This window comes from Rhinopithecus bieti, unplaced genomic scaffold (assembly GCF_001698545.2).
Source record: "Rhinopithecus bieti isolate Rb0 unplaced genomic scaffold, ASM169854v2 scaffold_12189, whole genome shotgun sequence".
Taxonomy (NCBI): Eukaryota; Metazoa; Chordata; class Mammalia; order Primates; family Cercopithecidae; genus Rhinopithecus; species Rhinopithecus bieti.
This window is the reverse complement of record NW_016807086.1, coordinates 436,692-464,127: the sequence shown is the minus strand read 5'-3', so window position 1 is coordinate 464,127 and position 27,436 is coordinate 436,692. Positions and strand designations below refer to the sequence as shown.

General features: G+C 38.9%; 1 protein-coding gene across 2 annotated transcripts in view; it reads right to left on the bottom strand.

Moving 5' to 3' along the window:
- The window catches only part of KIAA0825 (KIAA0825 ortholog), a 244,310-nt gene that overhangs the window by 166,950 nt on the left and 49,924 nt on the right, over positions 1–27,436 (bottom strand). Inside the window, exons 7-8 of one of the 2 annotated variants that reach the window (XM_017880119.1) lie at positions 24,433–24,505; positions 3,754–3,885 (exon numbers count right to left, since the gene is read on the bottom strand). In XM_017880119.1, the coding sequence (XP_017735608.1) occupies positions 3,754–3,884 (131 nt within the window). In that variant the 5' untranslated portion in view covers position 3,885; positions 24,433–24,505. The remainder of the gene's footprint in view (positions 1–3,753; positions 3,886–24,432; positions 24,506–27,436) is intronic. The other variant, XM_017880120.1, reaches the window with a different exon arrangement.

Sequence of the window (27,436 nt, the reverse complement as noted above, 5' to 3'; positions counted from 1 at the left end):
TCTTTCAATCTTTTTTTTTTTTTTTTTTTTGGGGTGGAATTTCGTCCTGTTTCCCAGGCTGGGGGGTCGGGGCCCAATCTTGGCCTAACGCAACCTCCCCCTCCTGGGTTCAAGGAATTCTCCTGCCTCAGCCTCCTGAGTAGCTGGGATTACAGGAGCACACCACCATGCCTGGCTAATTTTTGTATTTTTAGTAGAGACAAGGTTTCACCATATTGGCCAGGCTGGTCTCCCAACTCCTGACTTTGTGATCTGCCAGCCTCAGCCTCCCAAAGTGCTGGGATTACAGGTATAAGCCCACCGCGTCTGGCCGATGCTGTGTCATATTGTGAGCCCAGAAGAACTTCTGTACCTCAATATCTTGTAAAACTAATAAGTACCACTCAGTTCATTAGTGCTAAAGTATGCAGTTTTCAGTTAGGGAACTAATGATACGGAGGTACAACCTTCAAAATGTTTCTCTTTGGCATGTTATTTACCTCTTGTTACCTATTTTGATATGTGTTTGAATAAATGATTCATTATCACTAATTTCTGCTGTCGGACCTATTAGTCACCCAGGTCTGACTTGAATGGAAAGGAGAATGTAAAAGTGAAGTGGTCTGAGAATGACAGCCTCTCCTGAAGGGCAGGTGAAGGTTCAGTGACCTTTGGGCACACTGGTCCATTCTGGTGAATCATTGCTTTGGGGAAGCAATAGACCCTGTGGCTCATAAAACCTGATGATGTTAAGGAGACAGAAGGAATTCATAAATAGATGTCAGGGTCACTGCTACTTTAAAAATTCAAGTAAAAGGAAAAAACTATCATATTTTAAAATGAATTACTAACGTTGTTTTTTTCTTTTAAAACTATGCTGGAAAACCTATACCATACAGATGTTCATTACTTATTCAATGTACACTACTGGGAGATAAATAGAACTGTTAGAATACAAAAATGCCAAGGGTAATTCAACTACTGCAGTGTAAGTGTGGCATAACTGATTCGTCATGACATACAATTTTCTAAAAGCTATTCTGTTAGAAGGCAATAAATGAGTGCATAAATGATTTATACTCTTCTGAACCACAGTTATTATTCAGTATTTTATTTTTAAAAATATATATACTCTATACTATTATGTTTATTCTCTGGAGTATAATGAAAACATAATTGAATTTGATGAAAAATAGACTTGATTCTAAATGTAGCATACAGCACATACAGCTACTTCCCTATTTTGTCCGTTGTGAAGATCAATGGTCACTTGAGGTGGTTCTGCTCTAGGTTCGTTTTAATATATGGGCAATAAAATATTTTTAATTTAAAAATTATGTCCTATGTTCCATACTGTATTTTCTTTTAATACTAACATCTGAGTTTTGACCTAATAACTATTTTTTAATGCAAAATACAATGTTTTAATCACTGTTTTACTTTTAAATATGATTTCTTTTTGACTAGGTAAGGCAAAAAATTAAGTATAAATGGTTCATAAATAAAAATAAGCAATCCAGAACAAAAGCATCAGAGTTCAGTGACTTGTTTTATTTTGATGGAGCCTAAGTTCCATTGTGAAGGAAAAGGTTTACCTTTTAAAAAATAGTTCAATTTTAAAATATAAACATCTCTGAAATTTAGGTAATGTCTTGTTAATCTATTTAAGTAAATACTATTTTCATTTGTAAGTTCCTTTGAGTTAGAAACTGTGTCATAAAATACATAAATATATAACATGAAAGTTATATAAATACATAATTACCCTAAAGTTTATTTTACATTTATATGAAATATCAACTATACATTCTCAGTTTGGTTGTCTATCTCTAAAATACATATATAATGTGTATATGTATAGGTATAGTATAAAGGGCAAATACAAATTAAAAATAAAAGTTTAATTTTCCCTGTTGAGAATAAGGGAAAAGATTTCCCTCCTCTCCTTTTTCCTTAGAGCATTTACCTTAGAAAGCTGGTAATCATAGGCCAAGCATGGTGGCTCGCGCCTGTAATCCCAGCACTTTGGGAGGCTGTGACGGGTGGATCACCTGAGGTCAGGAGTTCAAGACCAGCCTGGTCAACATCGTGAAACCCCATCTCTACAAAGAATACAAAAATTAGCTGTGTGTGGCAGCGGGTGCCTATAATCCCAGCTACTCAAGAGGCTGAGGCACAAGAAACGCTTGAGCCAGGGAGGCAGAGGTTTCAGTGAGCCGAAATTGCATCATTGCACTCCAGCCTGGGTGACAAAAAAAAAAAAAAAAAAAAAAAAAGCCTGTAATCATAAGTACTTTTTCATCTTTTGCCATGTATCTATTCCTTGGAAGACTAGGAAGACATGTATCTATTCCTTGGAAGACTAGGAAGACATGTATCTATTCCTTGGAAGACTTTTGTCAGCAGTCCTTTTGTCAGATTTGTGACCCAGGAATGCCCTTCTCAAGAACCTGGGAGCTATCTTTTTGAAATGCAAGCATCAAGGGAGATAGCTCCCCAATCTCCCAGTTCCTGTGAGAGAGTAAGAGCCTAACTTCAGTGGTTGCCTGTTCCAATTTGCAAAACGATCTCCGGTTATAAAGACACAAAAAAGTTTGTTTCTCCTCAGGATAAAGCCAATTAGCTAACACTAATTTACCATAGTAAAAAGTTAGGATGAACTATGTGTGACAAAATGTGCTATCCAGTCTTCCTTCCTGAGGACTAGTGATTGTTTATCTCGATAACATGTAAAATGTAATGGACTGTATCTGCTTCGCTATTTAAAGGGGAGAGATTCCCTTCCATTTTTGCAAGCTCTTAGTGAACTGCCTGAAATGCACATCATATTCTGTTTTTTAATGCTTATTCAATAATAAAAGTGTTTCTTTTTCCTTTCTCTACTACCTTCATGGAGAGGATTTCTGGGATGGGAGATGTTTTAAGTATAATTCTCCAAAATATGCCATCTTTTGAATTTACTTATGCCCATTGTTATAATAAAGAACTAACTATTCTCATGTAAAGCAGAAGGAAAAATATCATAGGAACATTTCATTTACTTCCTCCAGTTTCTTTGGAAATTCAATGTAACTATATCTTAAATTCTAAAAAAGGAAATGCTATGTATCATTACACAATATAAATTTTTACTGTGGTTTGCACATTTGTAACCCACATGAGGTAAAGTAGAACCTTTGATCAAAATGATGCAAATAAGTAACCACCTGATTATAGGGTCCACAACTACATATGAAGACAGAGTCCTTTCTACCAAAGAACACGTATTAATGAGAAACCATTTAGCTGTCACTGTTTCCCTCAGTATTTGGTAACACGACTTTTTGGGATAGGTGATGACTAACCTAGTATAACAACTCTCTATAAAGTCTCTAGCCTCCTACTTAAGTGAGAAAGAATCTTAAATATTATGCAAAAAAAAAATCAATGTTCTGTTTTTAGTAACTCAAGCAATCATGGCCTTACACTCTAACCATATTAATGAAAATTCAGAACATCAATATTGACAAGCTCTAAGAAAACATTAGTGCCAATTTAATAAACTTTAATTGCCTATTTCAAGATAGTGCTTATATTTTCTAGTCTTAAAAATGCTACTCAGATAAAGACAACCATGTAAACTTTAAGTGAGAGGGGGTCTAATCAATATTTTGGGGGAAAGTTAATGACAATTAAAACCTAAAGTTATCTAAGAGTAGGACACAAATAGACCAGGTAAATTTCATATAAGTAAAATGTGAAAACAACTTGTTTTAAATAATTAACAATATTTACCTTGCAGCATTTTGTTCAATCTTTTCATCAATATCACTGAAGATCTGCTCAAACTCCAAGTCTCCAGGAAATGAGTTTAACAAACAATGTAGGTCAAAAGAATTATGAGAATATTCATCATCCCAATCCATTCTGAGGAGCAAGAATAAATAATAAAACATGTCAGTTCCCCTACAATGGCCAAGGATAGGGGTGGGCAGAAATTCACCTCAAGTTGTGATACTAAACCAAAAATAATAATTCCCATTTATAGGCATAATTAAATATAGCAGTTGGAGAACTAGGGTGTTATAAAGCTAGGTAGAATGTTTTGTTATTTAAATTTCATGAGGTGTGACCTAATTTTCACACTTTTCTATGGTTTGAAAGCTGAACAAAACAGCATCCCTCAGAGAGCACTTAAGCATCCTGCAGCTTCTCATTATAGCCAAGAACTGTAATGGAAGTGACAGAGCCCACAGACCACTGTGAACAAGGGTGGGTGTAGCAAAAATTCAATACCTTCTCTCAACTCTTGTCAATATACTCACCTGGAAGTTGTAGCCTTAGACTTTTTAAAGCCTCACCCCACTGGGTCTATTTATATGTGAAGGATGCAAAACTGTCCTTGATTTCCTCTAGCACCCCTTGACAACCTCAGTATTGATACCTAACTAAAAACTGAATATGATACTCCTTCTTGAGGCACATGCATTTCCTCACCATCAAAGCTTTAATCATTCATTCTCTCTATGTACTGAATGTTTGATAGGTTACAGCACTGCTGTAGAGGCTGGGATATAGCTGCAATAATTTAAATTCCCTGCCCTCATGGAGTTTTTATTCTAGTGGGGAAGACAGATTTTTTATAACACATAAACAGATATATTTAATCAAAAATCACATGGTGAGAAGTGCTATAAGAACAAGTAAAGCATGGCAATGGGCTAAATTAAGAGTGATACAGCAAGGGCAGAGTATGAGCTATTTTATTTAGGAATATCAGGGAAGGTCTCCAAGGAGGTGATATTTGAGTAGAAGAAGTAAGTGCAGAAGCTATGGGGAAAGAAGTAAGTGGGAAAGACAAACTAGCTTCTTGATTACTTTGGCCAAGAAATGACTCTTACCACATCTGCTTAAATGTGGTTAAGAGCTCTCTAGTGAGAGCTAGTCACATGACTCTACCTGGTGGCAAAGGTGTCTGGGAAATGCTGCCACTGGCTGGGCATTTGATTCCAGGAAAGCTCTATGCCATGAATGGAGATCATTAATCTTTGGCAGACAGCTAGCCTTTCTGCCACCACCATTCATTTGGTTAAACTTGATTCTCCACTTTCATGATATTGATTTGCCTCAGATGTCTAAATGATCCCTGGTGATCCATTCTTATTTATTGACAAAGGACTAGGTTGATACATATTGGTAGCTAGCAAGGATTTTCTCTACTGTTAAGAGGTTGTTTTATCCAAAAGGTCTCTCCCGCCAGAGCAGGAAGGTTGATTCAGACACTACATGAGTGGATGCTGTGTATCTATCAGTGGGTATCTCCTTAGGATTTGTGAACAGAAGCAAGCACATATCTGATGATTTGCACAAGTGGCCAACCAAGAGTTCATTACACTACAGTGAAACTGTCAGAGGTGTGCAAACCAGAGCAACTCCATCTTGAGTAGGAGCTGGGTAAAATAAGGCTGAGACCTACTGGACTGCATTCCCAGATGGTTAAGGCATTCTAAGTCACAGGATGAGAGAGGAGGTCAGCACGAAATACAGATCATAAAGATCTTGCTGATAAAACAGCTTGCAGTAAAGAAGCCAGTCAAAACCCATCAAAACCAAGATGGCCACGAGAGTGACCTCTGGTTGTCCTCACTGCTACACTCCCACTAGTGCCATGACAGTTTACAAATGCCATGGCAACATCAGGAAGTTACCTTATATGGCCTAGAAAGGGCAGGCATGAATAATCCACCCTTTGTTTTGCATATCATCTAGAAATAACCATAAAAATGGGCAACCAGCAGCCCATGGGGCTGCTCTGTCTATGGAGTAGCCATTCTTTTATTCCGCTACTTTCTTAATAAACTTGCTTTCACTTTACTCTATGAATACCCTGAATTCTTCCTTGTACAAGATCCAAGAACTCTCCCTTGGGGTCTGGATCAGGACTCCTTTTCTCTAACATCTTTCTGGCGACCATGGAATGGACTAGATAATAAGGAAACCCCCAACCCAGAGGCTAACTTTGGGCAAGTGGTGGCGCCTGGTAACATCTTTCTGGCAAACCCCAAAGGGATGATACTGAAGAAACCCCCCAATCCAAAGGAAATGGACTGCAACACTGATCAGCCAACTTTGGGTAAGTGGTAGGGTACCCAGGTAAATAATGGGATTGGGTTAGAGGCTCAACTTAGGGGAGTCAGGGTCTCTCCTAAGACACTGGGTTAGAGTCCCCCCTTAATAAAAGGCAAGCATGCTTGGCCAACCTTGGGTTAGAGGCCCAACTGAGGAGGGTTAGGGTTCCTTATAAGATTTAGGGGTTAGAGGCCTCTCTCAGTAAAATCCCTTTTGGCTAAGAATACGTTTGGCACTGCGGGATGTGAACTGCTATTCTCTTTGGATTAATCTGCCTTGTACTCTTTGCTGATGGCTATGGGTGACAGGATTAGGCATGTACAGGATCATATGACATGGGGAGCTTTTTCCTCCCCAAAATGGGAAAACCTTGAGAGCTGATGGAACTGCTGGAAAAGATCCCTTTGTGACCAACAAGTGGCCACCTGAACTTCTGAACAACGGGTAGGTCTTTCTCTGGTCTCCCTGAACTCTTTGCCTTCCCCACCCTGCCTGAGGTAATTCTTTTCTTTTTCTCTCTCTGCAAACCAGTTGAATGAATGGTAAAAATTAGTGTTTATCTCCTACAAAGTTTTGATTATGGGAAAAAGGAATTGTGAAGCTAGTCTTAAGCTGTAGCAAATCTGGTGTACTTTGTGTGTCTTTCTGTATTGTTGTGTCATGAGCAGAAGTACCTTAGGATAGAACATGGGCTTAGGACACCTGTAAGCCTGCTTTTCAAGATGGCCCAGCAAACTGTCAGTTACAAACTTTGTTGCAGGTCCCTAAAAAAAACTGGATAAGGTTTCCCTCTTGTATGTCCTTGGGAGCTTGACCTTGTAACCACGTGGCAGTACTTTCTCTTGGTCTCTGCCATCACAATGGTGGCCTGGGTTCAGGGTTCAATTCCCGCCTTAGGGAATGAGTCCTCTATCTTCTCTCTGTGTACTTATATGTGTTGTGTGTGTGATGTTTATATGTGAAAGAGCTTTGATTAACTGGTTTAACAATAAGACCTGAAATCAAATACTTTGTCAGAAAAGTAATGTTCAATGCCTTTCATATAGTTCACGTGACTTAAGTAATATTTGGGAAATAAAGACAGTTTTAAACATTATAGGTAAATAAAATATCTTCAAAATGTAAACATTGGGTTTAAATTATGTGGTCAGATATTAAGTTTGCTAAATACTTTAAGGTCATAAACTGCTTAACTTTTAAAAATTATTCAATTTGTTTTGGAGCATTAGAGTCTAGATAAGGCCTGGAGATATGTGAAATTAACCATGACCCCTAGCTAGGCAAAGAAGGTTATAAATAAAAGAAATTTTATGTAAGAAATGCTCTTGTATGTAAATTGTTGTCCTAAAGTAAAATAACTGGTTGTTTAAAAAGAGAGATGTTTAGGACAAGTGGGAAAGTGCAAGTATGTCGAAGATTGTGTAAGTTGTGAAATAATTTATGAAAGGGAATTTATGCAAGAAATGTACAATTTAAAGGTGATTAGGCCTCCTAAAGGCTTCATAAAATGCCACTATGACTCTTAACTGTACAACTTGCCTGTTTTACAGCTAGGTAAGGCCTGGTACATGTGGAGTTAGACTCTGGAAAGAGTCAGACCTTATCTGCACTTCTGTCCGGGTCCCAGGCTCCACACCTAGTACATAATTAAAATCCCATACTTACCAAGGTTTTTACCAAAAGTAAAAGTTGCTAAGAATTAACACTTAACATGTAATTGAGACTACTGAAAAACAGTCTACACACAAGGCCTGCAAGGAAAGTAGAATATACTTTTGGTAAAAGATTATAAGAAGTCATGGGAATGTGGATTTATTTACTTTTTGGCTAAAGGATTGTTTTAAGTTAGATAAAATAAGGCTGAAGGCTTAAACAAGTTGTGAACGGTTTGTGAAAAATTAATCTTGTAAAAAAAATTCTGTGTGTGAACATATTGGCTAAAGTTAAAGGGGTATTATTCAGCATTTCCATATATTGGAATAAAAGCACAACAGGTTTTCCTTACAGCAAAAACCTGCTTTTATTCTGCTCTTTAACAAAAATTGTAAAGGGTTATAAAAGGTTTATGAGAATCTTACCTTATGGTCAAACTGATTAAGATTGAATACATTTGTCTGTAAGATTTTATTAAGAATTTGGTTTGACACCAACAAAGCACTAATGCAAACAGTGACATTTAGCTTATTTAGTATAGTCATACAGGAAGGATTATCAAATGTAAAATGGTGTTTTGTTTTCTTTGGGCTATATTTGTATAAATATGTTATTGGTATATGTTCCAAAATTATGGGAAACATAATTCTAAAATGACTTAGTGTATGTTTTTAAATAATTATAATCATTACATAAAATTATTGTATGCTACAGAGGTAGCCAAATTTCTTTGTAAATTATGTTTTCAACTGTGGCTCTCCTAAGACATTTTGTCATCCACAGATAATTGTTGTCTTGCTTTGGTCCTCTTTAGAAGGTGATTTATAATCAACTATAGAACTCTAGCAGATGTTCTTGAATGCAGATTTTCTGATAACTTTGGAGACTGTGACATCAGAATAGAGGAAAAAACTTTCAGGACTCTCATGGACAGCTGAAATGTTCATGACTAACAAACAGGAGTTAACTGCATTGACTAAACTAATAGAAGTCTACAATGATCTTTTTAACGTTTTGCTTAAAATGTTGCTGATCCTTGTTTTGTTTTTCAGAGTCAAGAAAACTTTTATTTTTAGCTATTTACAGCTTTAAACAATTGAGTAAAGTATACTCCTGTGAACAAAATTTGGGGCATATTTGTTTCTCTCCATGTGATTTCTCCAGAATTTGGAAACTATTTGTGAATGTTCTTAATTTATGGCAATATAGTTATTTGCATAAGTGCAATAAGAATCTGTTTTCAGCCGGGCGCAGTGGCTCATGCCCGTAATCCCAGCACTTTGGGAGGCCGAGGCAGAGGGACCACCTGAGGTCAGGAGTTTGAGACCAGCCTGGTCAACATGGTGAAACCCCGTCTCTACTAAAAAATACAAAAATTAGCCAGGCATGGTGGTGGGCACCTGTAATCCCAGCTACTCAGGAGGTTGAGGCAGGAGAATCGCTTGAACCGGGGAGGCAGAGGTTGCAGTGAGCCAAGATCATGCCATTGCACTCCAGCCTGGGTGACAGAGCAAGATTCCCTGTCAAAAAAAAAAAAAGAATCTGTTTTCATTTGTAACAGGACACAATAACCAGTTTCTGGTTATTTTACCAAGGCTTTCACTGGAATGGTGTGCTTTACTTTAAGGAATCAAACTTGGCTTTTAAAGTCAATAAAAGCCTTTTGGAGAACTGGCCTCATACCCTGCCTACACAGTCCCTGTGTAGAGTATTTCTGTACAGTGGTAAGTAAAGAATGTCACTTTCTAACAGATCCAGGTGTTCTAAGTTATCTTGTTCCAAGTTATCTTGGGACCTTAAAAGGAGAGAAATTTACTCAACTCATAGGTATTTGAGGGTACAAGCCCATGACTTGGGTTGGCTTTAAAAAAGTCTTGAGGTCAGGTGCAGTGGCTCATGCCGGTAATCCCAGCATTCTGGGAGGCCGAGATGGGAGGATCTCCTGCAGTTGGGAGTTTGAGACCAGCCTGCCAACATGGCGAAACCCTGTCTCTACTAAAAATATAAAAATTAGCTGAGTGTGTTGGCACATGCCTGTAATCCCAGCTACTCGGGAGACTAAGGCAGGAGAATTGCTTGAGCCCAGGAGGCAGAGGTTGCAGTGAGCTGAGATCATGCCACTGTACTATAGCCTGGATGACAGAGTGAGACTCTGTCTCAATAAATAAGTAAATAAATAAAAATAAAAATACATTAAAATAAAATAAAAAAGTCTGGAGATTCCTCACTGATGCTTGAGAAAATAAAATTAAAAAGTCTTGAGATTCCTTACTGATTCCTACTGATGCTTTCTGACTGAGCTCCTCTCTACCCTGAACACAAGAGACCCTAATAGTTAGGCAGGAATATCATCACCCCTACTCAGCCTGAAGAAGTTACGGAAGATGGATCTTCCTCCCTCTGCAACCCTTAGGATTAAGGGCTAATGGTTAAAATAGCTTTCAGTAGGATTAAGTTTAGGATTAAGGGCTAAGGGATAAAACAGTTTACAGTAAAGAAGCCAGTCAAAACCTATCAAAACCAAGATGGCCACGAGAGTTACCTCCGGTCATCCTCACTGCTACACTCCCATCAGCACCATGACAGTTTACAAATGCCATGGCAACATCAGGAAGTTACCCTATATGGTCTGGAAAGAGAAGGCATGAATAATCCACCCCTTGTTTAGCATATCATCAAGAAATAACCATAAAAATGGGCAACTAGCAGCCCACGGGGCTGCTCTGTCTATGGAATAGCCATTCTTTTATTCCTCTACTTTCTTAATAAACTTGCTTTCACTTTATTCTATGGACTCACCCTGAATTCTTTCTTCTGCAAGATCCAAGAACCCTCTCTTGGGGTCTGGATAGGGACCTCTTTCCTGTAATGGAATAATTTATTTTTCTCACTGTAGATTAGTTCTGCTTCTCTGTTCTCTCTCAGGCCTTGGTAGAGACCCGGAAGTAACCTAGAATCTGTTCTGCTTCTCATATTGTGGTCAACACTCATAGCTATATGTGCTAACCACCTAGATTTTCAACTTGTTGAGAAAACATTTCAAAGAAGCAAATGCTATTGCATAATGAGAGGAAGGGGCTAACCTGTTTAGCTGCTCATAAACATTTCTTCAGCGCCTTCCCTCCTTGATGACTACCCTGTAGCCTACTTCATTCTGTTATTTTTGTCTTTGAAGGTGGCATTACTCCAGGGAATGGCTCTTACTACCATAGCAACTTCCTCTTTTGCATGTTGTAGAGGGTTGTTTCCATGCCTCCAGTTTCTTTATTGGTCTGAGCCTCTTTACTTTCTATCTTCCAGAAATATCCCAATGGCACCTCATATTTCTTTCAAGTTTGCTTTACTACATGTCTTTACTGACATTTCAATAGGATTTCAGGAGGGAAGAAAAGTAAATACATGTGCTTAGTCCTCTATCTTCAGAATTTTCTACCTTTTAATGTCTCATACTAAGGCAAATATGCAAAAAATTATGGGACTTTTGAACATCTGAAACTTGATGTACAGAGTGTCAGGAAGGCAGAGTAAGAAGGCTGAATAGAAGATGTCACCAAGGGTTCTCCGTGCAGGAACACCGAATTTTAACAACTAAGTACACACAAAAAAGCAGTGTCATTAAGAGCCAGAAATCAGGTAAAGTTACCTGGTTTTAACTTCCTATCACTGAAAGAGGAACCGAGAGGATAGAAAACACATTGCTGATGTCACCCTCCCTCATCCCTTGGCAGCAACCACATAGTGTGGAAAGATAATCTACGCACTTAGGAGAGGGAGAACACAGTGACTGGGGTGGGGTGGGGGGTTGGCATTGAACTCAGTACTGCCTTGTCACAGTGGAGAGCAAAGCTGTGCTGGGCCCAGCTGGCACCCACCCATGGAGCAAACATTTGAAACAGCCATGGCCAGAAGGGAATCTCCCATCCCAGAGATCAGAACTTGAGTTTCTCTGCAATCTTCACCACCACAGGCTGCAGTGCTCTGGGGTCATAGGTAAACTTGAAAGGGAGTCTAGGATACAAGGATGGCTATTCCTAGGCAAGCCCTTGTGCTGTGCTGGGCTTAGAACCAGTGGACGAGGGCAGTACATGACCTAGGGAGACACCAGCTGGGGCTGCTAGAGAGTACTTGTGCCACCCCTCCCCCAATCCCAGGGAACACAGTTCACAGCTGCAAAAGATACTCGTTCCTTCTGCTTGAGGAGAGGAGAGTGAAGAGTAAAGAGGACTTTCTCTTGCATCTTGGATATCAGCTCAGCAACAATAGTACAGGGTACCAGGCAGACTTGTGAGGTCCCTATTCCAGGCCCTAGTTCCTAGATGACATTTCTAGACAAATCCTGGACCAGAAAGAAACCAGCTGCCTTGATGAGAAGGACCCAGTCCTGACAGGATTCGTTGCCTGCTGACTAGAGAGCTCTTGGTCCCTGGATAACTAACAACGCTATCCAGGTTGTATACTGTGGACCTCGGGTGAGATTCTTAGATACATTTACTTTAGGTGAAACCTAGCATATTCCCAGCTGTGATGACTATGGTCAAAGACTCCTTCTGCTTGAGAAAAACAGGGCAAAAGTAAAAGGGACTTAGTCTTGCACTTTAGGTACCAGCTCAGCCACAGTGGGGTAGAGCACTAAGTGGGCTCTTGAGGTCCCCAAGTCCAGGCCTAGGCTCTTGGATGGCATTTCTGGCCCTGCCCTGGGCCAGATGGGAGTCCACTATCCTGAAGGGTGAGTCTCATGCCTGGCAACATTCACGACAAGCTGACTGACTGAAGAGCCCTAGGGACCTATGGGAACATTGGTTGTAGTCTGGCAATACTCCATTTGGGCCTGTGGTGATGGCGTCCACAGAGTTAGGCTCTTCTGCCTGTGAAAAGGGGAAGGAACAGTGGGAAGGACTTTGTCTTGTGGTTTGAGGGCCAGCTTAACCACAGTAGAACAGAACACCAGATAGATTTCTAAGGGTTTTGACTCCAATCTCTGGCTCCAAGATAGTATCTATGAACCCACCTATGGCATGGGGGAACTAACTGCCCTGAAGGGAGGCTACAAACCTGGCTGGCTTCCCTACCTGCTGTATAGAGATTCCTAGGGCCTTGAGTGAACATAGGTGGTAACCAGTCAGTGGTTACAGCAGCCATCAGGCAAGACCCAGTGCTGTGCTGGCTTCAGGTCTGACCCAAGGAAGTTCTAGCAGGGGTGGCCACAGGGGTGCTTATATTACCCCACCCCCAGCTCCAGGTGGCTCAGCACAGAGAGAGAGAGAGAGAGAGACTCAGATTGTTTAGGAGAAAGTAAGGGAGGAGAACATGAGTCTCTGTTTGATAATCTAGTGAATTCTTCTGGATCATATCAAAGATTACCGAGGTGATACCTCTGTAAGATTGCAAGAACCATAGTCTAATTGGGCATGGGGCCCAAGTCCCTTCAAATACCTGGAAAGCATTCCCAAGAAAGACAGGCACAAACAAGCCCAGGCTGTGAAGACTACAATAAATACCTAATTCTTCTATGCGTAGGCACAAAACAAACAAACAAACAAAAAAACCCACAAGCATCAAGACCATCCAGGAAAACATGACCTCACCCAATTAACTAAATAAGGCACCAGAGACCAATCCTAGCGAAACACCTATATGTATATATGTGATATTTCAGATAATTTAAAATAGCTGTGTTGAGGAAATTCAAAGAAATTCAAGATAACACAGAGAAGGAATTCAGAATTTTATCAGATAAATTTAACAAAGAGATTGAAATCAAAAGAATCAAGCAGAAATTCTGGAATTGAAAAATGTAATTGACATACTGAAGAGTGCATCGGAGTCTCTTAATAGCAGTATTGACCAAGCAGAAGAAAGAATTAGTGAGCTCAAAGATAGGCTATTTGAAAATACACAATCAGAGGAGACAAAAGAAAAAAGAATAAAAAATAATGAAGTAGGCCAGAAAATCTAGAAAATAGCCTGAAAAGGGCAAATCTAAGAGTTATTGGCCTGAAAGAGAGAAAGAAAGGGGCAGAAAGTTTATTGAAAGAAATAATAAAAAAAAATGGCACCTCAAATGTAGAGAGGTATATCAACATTCAAGTTCAAGAAGGTTATAGAACACCAAGCAGATTTAACCCAAAGAAGACTACCTCAAGGCATTTAATAATCAAACTCCCAAAAGTCATAGATTAAAAAAAAAAAAAAAGGAATCCGGTTGAGTATGGTGGCTCATGCCTGTAATCCCAGCATTTTGGGAGGCCAATGCAGGTGGATTGCCAGGTCAGGGGTTCGAGACCAGCCTGGCCAACATGGTGAAACCCTGTCTCTACTAAAGATACAAAAAATTGGCCAGGTGTAGTGGTGTGAGCCTGTAATCCCAGCTATTCAGGAGGCTGATGCAGGAGAATCACTTGAACCCAGGAGGTGGAGACTGCAGTGAGCCAAGATTGTGCCAGTGCACTCTAGCCTGCACGACAGGGTGAGACTCCATTTCAAGAAAAAAAAAAAAAAAAAAAAAAGAATCCTAAAAGCAGCAACAGAAAATAAACAAATAACATACAATGGAGCTCCAATATGTCTAGCAGCAGACTTTTCAGTGGAAACCTTACAGGCCAGGAGAGAGTGTCAGAATATACCTAATGTGCTGAAGGAAAAAAAAAACAAAACAAAACTTTTACCCTGTAATAGTATATCCTGCAAAAATATCATTCAAGCATGTGGAAAAAATGAAGATTTCCCAGACCAAAGCTGACAGAGTTCATTAACTGAAGACCTGTCCTACAAAAAATGATAAAGGGAGTTCTTCAAGCTAAAAGAAAAAGATGTTTATGAGCAAGAAGAAATCATCTGAAGATATAAAACTTACTGGTAATTGTAAGAACAAAGAAAACACAATATTATAACAATGTAATTGTGGTATGTAAACTACTCATATCTTAAATAGAAAGACTAATGATGAATGAATTGAATAATAATTAAAACAACTTTTCAAGATGTAGACAGTACAATAAGACATAAGGAGAAACAACAAAAGGTTAAAAAGCTGGTGAACTAATAGAGTTTTTACTAGTTTTCTTTTTGCTTTATTGTTTATGCAATCAGTGTTTAGTTGTCATTAGTCTAAACTAATGGGTTATAAGATAGTATTTGCAAACCTCACAGTAACCTCAAATGTAAAAAATGTAGAGTGGATACACAAAAAATAAAATGCAAGAAATTAAATCAGATCCCCATAGAAAATCACCTTAACTAAAAGCAAGACAGGAAGGAAGGAAAGAATGAAGAGATAACCACAAAACAACCAGAAAACAAATAAAACAGCAGGAGTAAGTCCTTACCTATCAATAACAACACTGAAAGTAAATGGACTAAACTCTCCAATCAAAAGACATAGAGTGGCTAAATGGATAAAAAACCAAGACCCAATGGTGTCCTGCCTACAAGAAATACACTTCCATCTATAAAGATACACAAAGACTGAAAACCGAGGGATGGAGAAAGATATTCCATGCCAAAGGAAACAAACAAACAAAAGTGGCAATAGCTATACTTGTATCAGACAAAATAGATTTCAAGACAAAAACTGTAAGAAGAGACAAAGAAGGTCATTATATTATGATAAAGGGTCAATTCACCAAGATGATACACCAATTATAAACATATATGCACCCAACACTGGACCATCCAGATATTATTATAATAAGCAAATATTATTAGAGCTAAAGAGAGAGATAGACCTCAATACAATAATAGCTGGAGACTTCAACACCCTACTTTCAGCATAGGACAGATCTTCCAAAGATAAAATCAGCAAAGAAACATTGAACTTAATCTGCACTATAGAACAAATGGTCCTAATAGATATTTATAGAATTCCTTCACTCAGTGGCTGAAGAATACATTTTTCCGGTGTATTTTGCTCCTCAGCACATAGATCATTCTTAAGGAAAGACCATATGGTAGGTCACAAAACAAGGCTTAAAAGATTCAAAAAAATGAAATAATATCAAGCATCTTCTCTGGCCACAATGGAATAAAACTAGTAATTAATAATAACAGGAATTTTGAAATTGTACACACACAGATATTAAATAATATGCTCCTGAATGACCAGTGGGTCAATGGAATTATGAAGCAAATTTAAAAATTTCTTGAAACAAATGATAATGGAAACACAACATACCAAAACCTATGGGAGCCGGCGCAGTAGCTCACGCTTATAATCCCAGCACTTTGAGAGGCTGAGGCAGGCAGATCCCCTGAGGTCAGGAGCTCAAGACCAGCCTGGCTAACATGGTGAAACCCCATCTCTACTAAAAAAAATACAAAAATTAGCCGGCTGTAGTGGCGGGTGCGTGTAATTCCAGCTACTTGGGAGGCTGAGGCAGGAGAATTGCTTGAACCCAGGAGGCAGAGGTTGCAGTGAGCCGAGATGAAGCCACTGCACTCCAGCCAGCCTGGGTCACAGAGTGAGACTCCATCCATCTCAAAAAAAAAAAAAACAAAAACAAAGAATATGGAATATAATGAAAGCAGTACTAAGAGAGAAATTCATAGCTTTAAGTGCTTACATCAAAAAAGAATAAAAACTTCAAATAACCAAATGATGCATCAAGAACTAGAATAGCAAGAGCAAACTAGACTCAAATTAGTAGAAAAAAAGAAATAGTAAACATCAGAGTGGAAATAAATGAAACTGAAACAAAGAAAACAATAGAAAAGATCAATGAAACAAAAGTTGGCTTTTGAAAAGACAAAACGGACATCAACAGAGGACTGGATAAAGAGAATGTGGTACATATACACAATGGAGTACTCTTCAGCCATAAAAAAGAATGAGATCCTGTCATTTGCAACAACATGGATGAAACTGGAGGTCATTTTGTTAAATGAAAAAAGCCAGGCACAGAAAGACAAACATCAAATGTGCTCACTCATCTGTGGAAGCTAAAAATTAAAATCAACACTATCAACTTTTTTAAAGGCCAGAGCTTACTTGTAATATTTTAAGGTTGCCTGAAATTTCTTTCTTCTCATTAATTACTGGGAGTTGAGATTTTAATGTTTTAGCCTTCCCCCAGTGACGACATAAACACTCCAGTGGATCTCAATTTGTTGATAGTCATTTAAACCCCTTATATATTGAAGTCATATTAGGAAACAAAGAACTTGTTATTCCATTCAATTTATGTTCTCAACTCTTATCTATACATTAGGTTTTCTTATATAGACTGCTATGCTTTCTGCTAATAACTGTGGAAGTTCTGATTACTATAATTATGTAAACTAGATTGTCAATATATATCTGGTAAGTACTCATATTAATATGCTATGACTATTAAAATTCCTCCATTTAAAATATAAGATACTTCACTGTAACTCCTATTAATTATTTATATATGTGTGTGTATGAAGTAGAAATTGACAGGATCAGTCAGAATACACTATTGTAGCTTGACAAGCAAACAGAATTAATTGTCATATGATTTACTCACCAATTCTGACATTGCTTTCTTTATTTTTCAATGCAGTTCTCTTTCTATAACATATTTTCCTTTTAATAACTCTTTATAATTTTCAATATGCAATCCTAGCCATCTCTTGCTTTAATGGAAGGTGAAACCAAGATAATATAAATTTTAATTTTAGCATTCTTTTATAACTGGTACTCACACATTTCACATGATTTCAAAGTTATAAAATTACTGTATCTTTTGAGATTAGACCTAGATAATGTCACAGATCATGAGATTAATGATATTAACTAATGAATTTTCAAGTATAGTAAAAGTTTATTAATTTGAAGATCTGCGTTAGTAGAAAATTTAAGTTATGGAGCACTTTTAAAAAGGCAGTTTTGTATTATGTATCAACTGGGAATAATAAATATAGTTTATGAGATATCAATTACTTTTATTTATTTATTTATTTATTTTGAGACAGAGTCTAGCTCTGTTGCCCAGGCTGGAGTGCAGTGGCGCAATCTCGGCTCACTGCAACCTCGACCCCAGGGTTCAAGAGATTCTCCTGCCTCAGCCTCCCGAGTAGCTGGGATTACAGGTGTGTGCCACCACGCCTGACTAGTCTTAGGGGTTTTTTTTTTTGTATGTTTCATAGAGATGGGTTTTGCCATGTTGGCCAGGTTGATCTGGGATTATAGGCGTGAGCCACATGCCCGGCCAGATGTCAGTTACATTTTAAAGAAAACTCTCTTTTAATAATTTAGTAACAATGATTTGAATTTAGCATGCACTTTGTATCAAAATGCTTTCTTCTAAAGGATTTAAGGTTCTTAAATTATGTTCCAAGAGTTTAAAAATTTATCCTAAAATGTTAATAATATTAATTAGCTAGTCATATTAACGTAGTACTATTTTCCTAAAATATTGGTGACATTATTATTTAGCTTAACTTTAATTTGATTTAAAAAATCTACCCATTACAATATACTTTTATGCCATCCAGAGCTTTGTTCCATGAATTATCACCAGTCTTGTGTCATCAATATCCCTTTCAGCAGACTATAAACATGTCCAAGCCTCTTACTTTTTAGAAACCAGCAAACCTACCCCAGTAACCCTTCCTTTCATATCCCAGCTTCTCAAAATAGCAGTCTACATTTCCTGTGTTCTCACCTCTCATTTACTCCTCAACCCAGAGTAATAATTTCTGCCTTGAACCTTACACTAAAATTGACAAAATATTTTTCAGTTCCTATCACACTTAATCTCTTTGCACTATTCAGTGCTGATAGCTACTCCTTCCTTGAAATTGTCTCCTCTCTTGCCAATCTTCCTAGTTTTCCATCTTGTCTCTCACACCATTTATTTCTTTACCAGGCTCCTGGTAGGAAACATCATTTTGGGTAGCTGGCCAGATCACATGTCTTTTTTAATTAATTAATTAATTAATTTTGAGATAGGTTCTGGCTCTGTTGTCCAGGCCTAAGTGCAGTGGGACGATCACAGTTCACTGCAGCCTTGACCTCCTGGGCCAAGTGATCCTCCCACCTCAGCCCCCTTGTAACTGGGACTACAGGCACGTGCTACCACACCTGGCTAATTTTCGTAGAGACTGGGTTTTGCCATGTTGCCCAGGCTGCTTTTAAACTCTTGGGCTCAAGCAATCCACATGACTCAGACTTTAAGGTACTGGGCTTACGGGCATGAGCCACCATGCAAGGCTCATTTCTTCTTCTTTTTTAAAAATCAAATATACAACATACAGACATACAATGAGGGTCCATTTCTGTGTGATAGGACCTAACCCTAGTCATAATGGATTTAGGGTTAGACCATTATGAGAGACAGGACTAGCTGGATTTCCTAGGCCGACTAAGAATCCCTAAGCCTAGCTGGGAAGGTGGCTGCATCCACCTTTAAACATGGGCTTGCAACTTAGCTCACACCTAACCAATCAGGTAGTAAAGAGAGCTCACTGAAATGCTAATTAGGCAAAAACAGGAGGTAAAGAAATAGCCAATCATCTGTTGCCTGAGAGCACAGCAGGAGGGACAATGATCGGGATATAAACCCAGGCATTCGGGCCGGCAACGGTTACCCTCTTTGGGTCCCCTCTCTTTGTATGGGAGCTCTGTTTTCACTCTATTAAATCTTGTAGCTGCACACTCTTCTGGTCCCTGTTTGTTATGGCTCAAGCTGAGCTTTTGTCCACCGTCCACCATTGCTATTTGCTGCCATCGCAGAACCACTGCTGACTTCCATCCCTCTGGATCCAGCAGGGTGTCTGCTGTGGTCCTGATCCAGGGAGGTGCCCATTGCCACTTCTGATCAGGCTAAAGGCTTGCCATTGTTCCTGCACAGCTAAGTGCCCAGGAGGAGCCCACTGATGCTCCCGATCAGGCTAAAGGCTTGCCACTGTTCCTGCCCAGATAAGTGTCTGGGTTCATCCTAATTGAGCTTTACACTAGTCACTGGGTTCTACGGTTCTCTTCCGTGACCCATGGCTTCTAATAGAGCTATAACACTCACCACATGGCCCCAGATTCCATTCCTTGGAATCCATAAAGCCAAGAACCTGAGGTCAGAGAACATAAGGCTTGCCATCATCTTGGGAGCTCTGGGAGCAAGGACCACCACCTCCCCCGCACCGCCCTTTAACATTTAGATGTATACTAAATGAGTTTTGAAATTTGGAATGGAGGCAGGGATAAGACATCACTGGTGGTAAACCAATCAAGCTAATTCCAGCCTCCCAAAAGCATGTGTATGAATTTTTTTGGCTGAGGCCACTAGAAGTGCAGTTTTTGCTCTTCCCTGATTACTCACAAAGTTTTCTTTTGGTTATGTGAGATACACACAATAAATCCTCTCCATGCTTCACTGCCCAACGCTCACATTTTTTCCCCTTAAATTAACCACAGTAGTTTTTTGTGTTAAATTAATAAATATCTTGATAAGCTTCTTTCCCATATCTGGCATTAAACACCAATATTCACCACACAGGCTTCTCTCTAGACCTGTAATGAGGTTTAAGACATGTTATCCAAAGTTTGGAGTACTTTGGCACTTGAGAAAACAGCAGAAACAGGAAAGTCTCTCTGACTTTCTTCCTGCGTGCGCTTCTTCTCTGAAGCAGATTGTAAAAGAATTCTCCGCCTCCCACTGAAATAGGTCATAAGACCTTCATTCCACAGGTGAATTCCCTATACCCGGAAGAAAGCAATATCCTTATCTCTGAAGACAAAGACATACAGAGAAGGATGAGAACAAACAGATCTTGCTAAATTCCACCAATTTATTATTAGATCACAGCCTTTTGTCATCTATCATACTTCTGCATGACTGTCCATAAAAATACATAAGTTGTTCTGTTTCCTTAGGTCTTCATTTCTGAATACTCCCATGTCATGTAAAATTTATATCAAATACATTTGTATGCTTTTCTCTTGTTAATCTGTCTTCCACTTACAGGATCCTCAGCCATGAACCTAAGATGGGAAGAAAGGATATTACTTTTTCTTCCCTACACCTATATTCTTTTAAATACCTTTACTGAGCTTTCTTCAAGCAAATCAACTGCATTTTATGTAATTTTTCAAGAGTACTTTTATGTTTTCTATAAAACAATTTATATTGTTTTGGACAATGTTGTGAAGGATTATAGGGTGCCAGGGAAGATCCCTTCTCTCTTAACTGTTTATCTTTACTATAGATTAACTTCCCTCTTACGTTTTCTATGCAAAGACTTTATGACTATCACAGTGTCTAAGATGGAATGTTAAATACTCTCTTTTAAATAGGAAACAAAACGAAAACAAGCTGTTTGGAAATGAAAACAAACTGTAACTAATTAAATTGTTGTAACTCATAAACCAGCCTTGTATAGAAAATGGAACAATCTTACTGAATTAATTTTGTTTTCTACCTGTCTAAGCAAGACTTTAACTGACCCCATTTCCCTGGAGTCTCTGTTTCTTGGAATGGCTACTCCCAGTTTTTCACTTGAATAAACTCTTTAAAACTGGATTCTGATCCTTTTGGTCATTTCAGCTTGATACCATCATCTCTATGATGAAAATTCAAAGTCTCTACTTCTAATTCTAGTCCTTCCTCCAAAACTCCAATACATATTTCCAAGTACTTACTAGACAATTCCACATCACTGATTCAGAGGTTCTTTAAACTCATGATGGGGATCAAAATATTTTACCACAAAATGTATTTCATATTGTGAGGTGGCTGTCAGAAGGCCGGGAAACAGAAATGCCCTGCAAAGCTGTCTTTTGTGAGGAAAACATGAATCCATAAAGAAACTGCATTAATGCAGCCAGGCCTTCTCTTGTCTGGATCTAGGCAAGATTAACTGAGAGCCTGACACTTCTAAAAGTCTGAAAAGAAACATTTACCATTTTTTCTCTGAGGGCTGCTTCCTGTGAGGTTTCATCAACATAACAAGACCACCTTGGCTAGTCAAGCCTCTTCTCTCCCTCCTATAACTTAATTTATCATCATAACCCATTCTTGGCCATTCCCTGAGCCCTCGTTCTTTCTGTAACTTCAAGATAGTATATAAGCTCTTATTGGGAGGGGTAGGGATTGGATCTTCATTCTGAAGGCTCCTGTATATTTACACAAAAATAAATTCATATGTCTTTTCTCCCACTCATCTGCCTCATGCCAGTAATTATTTTCAGCAAACCTTCAGAGGGCCAATGAAAACTCAGTATGTCCAAAATTTAATTCAGAGTCTTTCCTTAAACTGGCTTCTCTTCCTGCCTAACAGGACAACCATTTACCTAATCTCCCTGTTTCTTGCCCTAACATCTTAAATCAGGTATCAGCAAACTATGACATGGTTGTTTTCTATAGCCTGAAAAGATAGTTTTTACATATCTAATAAGTTGTAAAAATAAAAAACAAAAAAGAATATGCTACAGAGGCCATATGTGTCCACAAATCCTAAAATATTTACTATCTGGCCTTTTGGTTATTTCAGTCATAATAGAAAATGTTTGCTGGCCCCTGTTTTAAATGATCACCAAGTTCTCAGATACTTTTCTCCCTAAGATCTTAAATGGTCACCAAATGCTCTCAAAGATGACATTTACCTCCGTCTGCTACCAGTGTCACAGATTCGGACATTATTTCTTGCTGAAAAACCTCCCATCTGACTTCTAAGACTCACATCTTGTGGTATAATTACATATACTTGTGTGCGTGCACACACACACACACACACACACACACACACACACACACATTTGGTTTTAACTCCTTTCCCCCTTCCTGGCACAGAGCTCCAAAAACTTTTGGAATTTCCTGAGTGATTGAAATGTCTCTTGTTATTCACAGGTGATTTTATGTTTATGAGGTTACTCAGGAGGGCCCCTAGAGAGCTTCAGGATGGGAGCTGGTCTAAAAAAAACCAACCATTTGATTACTGCATTGTTAACTTTCAGTTCCACTCCCTCTAACCTCTAGAGACAGGAAAGGGACTTGGGATTGAGACCATTCACCTATGACCAGTGATTTAATCAATCGTGTCTACACAATGGATTTCAATAAAAATTCTTAAACAAGGAGGTTCAGGAAGTTTCCAAATTGGTGAGCACATCCATGTCTTGGGAGGATGGCACACCCAGAGAGGAAGTTCTGTGCCATAATCCTCTTCCTTACTTTGTCTTATGCATCTCTCCTATTTGGCTGTTCCTACCTTGCATGCTTTCTAATAAAACTGTATGTATACTGCTTCCCTGAGTTCTGTGCATCATTCTAATGAATTATTGAACTGTGGCAACCCCCAAATTTGTAGTCTTGTGGCAGAAGTGTGGGTCATCTGGGAAACCCACCTGCAGCTGGCAGGTGAAGTGAGGACAGTCTTATGAGTCTGAGCTCTTAACTTACAGGGTCCTGGTAGTGTCAGAATTGAATTCAAATTGAATGGTAGGACACCCAGTTGGTGTCTGTCTTGCACATGGACTCTAGGCTTCTCATTTTATAAATTTGATCTGATCATTTAACTACCCTGCTTAAATAAACACAGAATTTTCCACAATGCATATTAAAACTCATCTTGTTTTACATACATAAAGTTCTTCATATTTAACCTAATTTCTGTCAGGCCTCTGAGCCCAAGCTAAGCCATCGCATCCCCTGTGACTTGCACATATACACCCAGATGGCCTGAAGTAACTGAAGAATCACAAAAGAAGTGAAAATCCCCTGCCCCGCCTTAACTGATGACATTCTACCACAAAAGAAGTGAAAATGGCCGGTCCTTGCCTTAACTGATGACATTCCACCACAAAAGAAGTTAAAATGGTCAGTCCTTGCCTTAAGAGATGACATTACCTTGTGAAAGTCCTTTTCCTGGCTCATCCTGGCTCAAAATCTCCCCACTGAGCACTTTGCGACCCCCACTCCTGCCCGCCAGAGAACAAATCCCCTTTGACTGTAATTTTCCTTTATCTACCCAAATCCTATAAAACGGCTCCACCCTTATCTCCCTTCACTGACTCTCTTTTTGGACTCAGCCTGCCTGCACCCAGGTGATCAAAAAGCTTTATTGCTCACACAAAGCCTGTTTGGTGGTCTCTTCACACGGACGCGCATGACAATTTCTCTTCCAATTAAATAATTCTACTTTTCTACTACAGCCCTTCTTGATTGATAGCTTGAAACAGCCTTCTAGTCATAACTTCCTCTACACTAATAATGTTCTCAGTAGAAAATCATATTTATGAAAGGCATTTATTTCACCAATGTAGATAATACTATTTAAAGGCTATATATAACTATAATAACGTAACTTGAGTATTATTAAACAGAAAAAAGTTACCTATGAATGTGGCTTAAATAATTTTAAATGGCTTTTAAACTATTTAAGCCATTTTTAAAAATTGTGAAAAGGTAGGAAGCTATCAATTAAAATTTAAATGTGATACCTTAAAACGTCTTTCAGTTTCCACCTACAAAAAAAGGATGTTAGATAAAATGATTTTAAGGACTCTCTAGTTTTAAAATTCTATGATTTAATCGTGTGATCTACTTCTTTAATATTTAATCTTCTGTCATACAGCCTTTGTAGTATACATTTTAATTCCATAGTTCAATAGAAGTATAATTTGTCGGTGGTTAAGACAAATTCATATGAAATAACCTGAAAATCTATTTAAAAAACAATCAATGAAAGTAAATTTTGGATTTCTTCAAGTTAAATCTAAAAATACATCACCATACTTACTTTTTATTTTATTTGCTGTTTTACTTATCTCAACAGTGAATCTATCATATCAACATAGTCATCATGATCCAAGCTGCAAATAATAGAGAGTGTCAGTGTCAATTTTGCTTTCTCACACTTGCTTCCCTTCACTTCATCTGATTTTAATAATCCCTGTCAAACCACAAACAGTCCAAATTACCTTCATGACACAGAAGCTTTCAAGGAGCAGACAGAATCTCAACTTTCATTTAGCAACTACAAAAGAAAGCTGTCCAGCTGGACAAATATTGTTTCCACACTTGACAATCTCTACAGTTAAGCATGCATTTTAATTTTAACTAAACCTGCCAGGAGTTTGATATGAGCTCCTTGTTTTGTGTAGACTGACTCACAGGATTATCAGACCAATGACTGTAATTGAGACGAAAGAATCTAGCATTTATCTACTAAGAGATGAATCACATACCAAAGCTGAGGCATCAAAATGAACATGTAAGAGATAGTATGTAGGTATAGACTGCAGGGGAGAAACTACTTAAGTGCTTTAACTACTAAATAAATTTTAAATATCTAGAACACATTCTTGATGTAATTCTGAAAAGTAACAGCTAATAAGTCAAATCATAAAACAGTTAAAATTTTACCCATAGACACTATTGAGAAACAGGTTCTGAAATGAAATCTAAAGAGATTTTAAAAGGTGTTTTGAGCCGGGCACGGTGGTTCACGCCTGTAATCCCAGCACTTTGGGAGGCTGAGGCGGGTGAATCAACTGACGTCAGGAGTTTGAGACCAGCCTGGCCAACATGACGAAACCCCGTCTCTACTAAAAATACAAAAATTAGCCGGGCATGGTGGTGGGAGCCTGTAATCCCAGCCATTTGAGAGGCTGAGGCAGGAGAAACGCTTAAACCCAGGAGGCGGAGGCTGCAATGAGCTGAGATTGCTCCATTGCACTCTAGCCTGGGCAACAAGAGTGAAACTCCACCTCAAAAAAAAAAAAAGAAGGTGTTTTGGAATCACTCAACTTCAAAGTCAGATTTCTACTGATGTCCTTGACAAGTTATCAAAGTATACTCAATACACATCAATATGCCCTTGTACATACAACGTAAAACTAAAAAAAGTTCACAGTAAAATTAAATAATAAGTTGTAGAGAAATACTAGAATAACAGTTACAGTGTAAAACTGTAACAATGACAATTATATCTTTGAAGTTTGATTAAAGTTAAATCTAAAACTTTCCAACTGTAAAACATTTCTGTGAGCATTGCCTTTTTAAATTAATTAATTAATTTATTTTTGAGACGGAGTTTCACTCTTTCGCACAGGCTGGGGTGCAATGGTGCGATCTCGGCTCACTGCAACCTCCACCTCCCGAGTTCAAGCAATTCTCCTGCCTCTGCCTCCTGAGTAGCTGGGATTATAGGCGCCTTCTACCACGCCTGGCTAATTTTTGCATTTTTAGTAGAGATGGGGTTTCACCGTGTTGGCAAGGCTGATCTCGAACCCCTCACCTCAAGTGACCCACTGCCTCAGCCTCCCAAAGTGCTAGGATTACAGGTGTGAGCCACAGTGCCCACCCTGACCATTCCCTTTTTAAGCTAGGCCTGAGTTCCTCCTAAAGTTATCAGAACCTCAGAATTGTCTGATGTCAGTCTTCCCTCCAACCTGCTACACTTGACACTAGTTCCAGCTTTCTTTATTCCCCAAAGGCTAATCCACTGGCTCTCAGAGCACTGTTTTTCTACCACTTCTATCTTGACTACCATAACTCAGGTTCCTTTACCAGCTCCTTTTCTTTCTATTCCCCCCTCCCTTTTTTTTTTTTGCAGACAAGATCTCATTCTGTCACCCAGGCCGGAATGTAGTGGCATGGTCAAAGCCTACTGCAGCCTTGACCTCCTGGGCTCAAGGGATCCTCCCACCTCAGACTCCCAAGTAGCTACAACTACCAGCATGAGCCACCATGCCTAATTTTTGAGTGTGTGTGTGTGTGTGTGTGTGTGTGTGTGTACTGGAGATGAGGTATCCCTACGTTGCCCAGACTGGTCTCTAACTTCTGGCTTCAAGTGATCCTCTTGTTTCAGCCTCCCAAAATGCTTGGATTACAAGCACGAGCAACTGCTCCTGGGCTAGGCTACTTGTTACAAGAGTAGGTTAGAGTCTTTTTACATATCCAGTTAGGTTATGGTTCACTATATATGAAGAAACTGAATTTAAAATATGTAAGAAGGCAGCTTTAGGATAAACTTATCCCTTTAGGTTAAACAAACCCCATCATCTGGATTAATGCAGCAGTTTTCTAATCCTTCCTTCCTTCCTTCCTTCCTTCCTTCCTTCCTTCCTTCCTTCCTTCCTTCCTTCTCTTTCTCTTTTCTCTTTCCTTTTTTGTTTTGGTAGAGATGAGGTCTCACACTGTTACCCAAGCTGGTCTCAAACTCAGGAGTTTGGGATTACAGGTGTGAACCACCATGGCTGCTCTCCCCCTGTTTTTTTGCATCATCATCTTCTAACTCATTCTCCATCTGCTGCCAGAATGATCTTTGTAAAACATAGGAAAAAAAAAATCCATGTTTATAGCAAGATTTTAATTCCTTTTTATTTTATTTTATTTTTTGAGATAGAATCTCCCTTTTCACTCAGGTTGGGTGCAGTGGTGTAATTTCAGCTCACTACAACTGTTGTGTCCAAAGTCGCGAGACCCCAGTAAGTGACCACCAGAGTCCAGAGTCAAAGCCAAATAGCCGGGGTCGCTTTATTACGAGTTCGAACCCGGACCTCTCCGCTTTATACAATGGCAGGTAAAGAGAGAGGCCCCGGCTGCTGTTTTAGGGTTTCTTTTATAGCGAGGTACAAACAAGTCACAGAGAAACAGTAGTTACAAGCTTATTATTGGTTAACATTTAAAGTTGAACATTCGGCAGTTTCTGGTTGGTTCCCGCCTTTTTCGCAACCTCAAACGGCTGGGGGTTTTCCAGATAAGTTGTTTGTGTAAGCCCGGGGGGTGGTCACATGCAT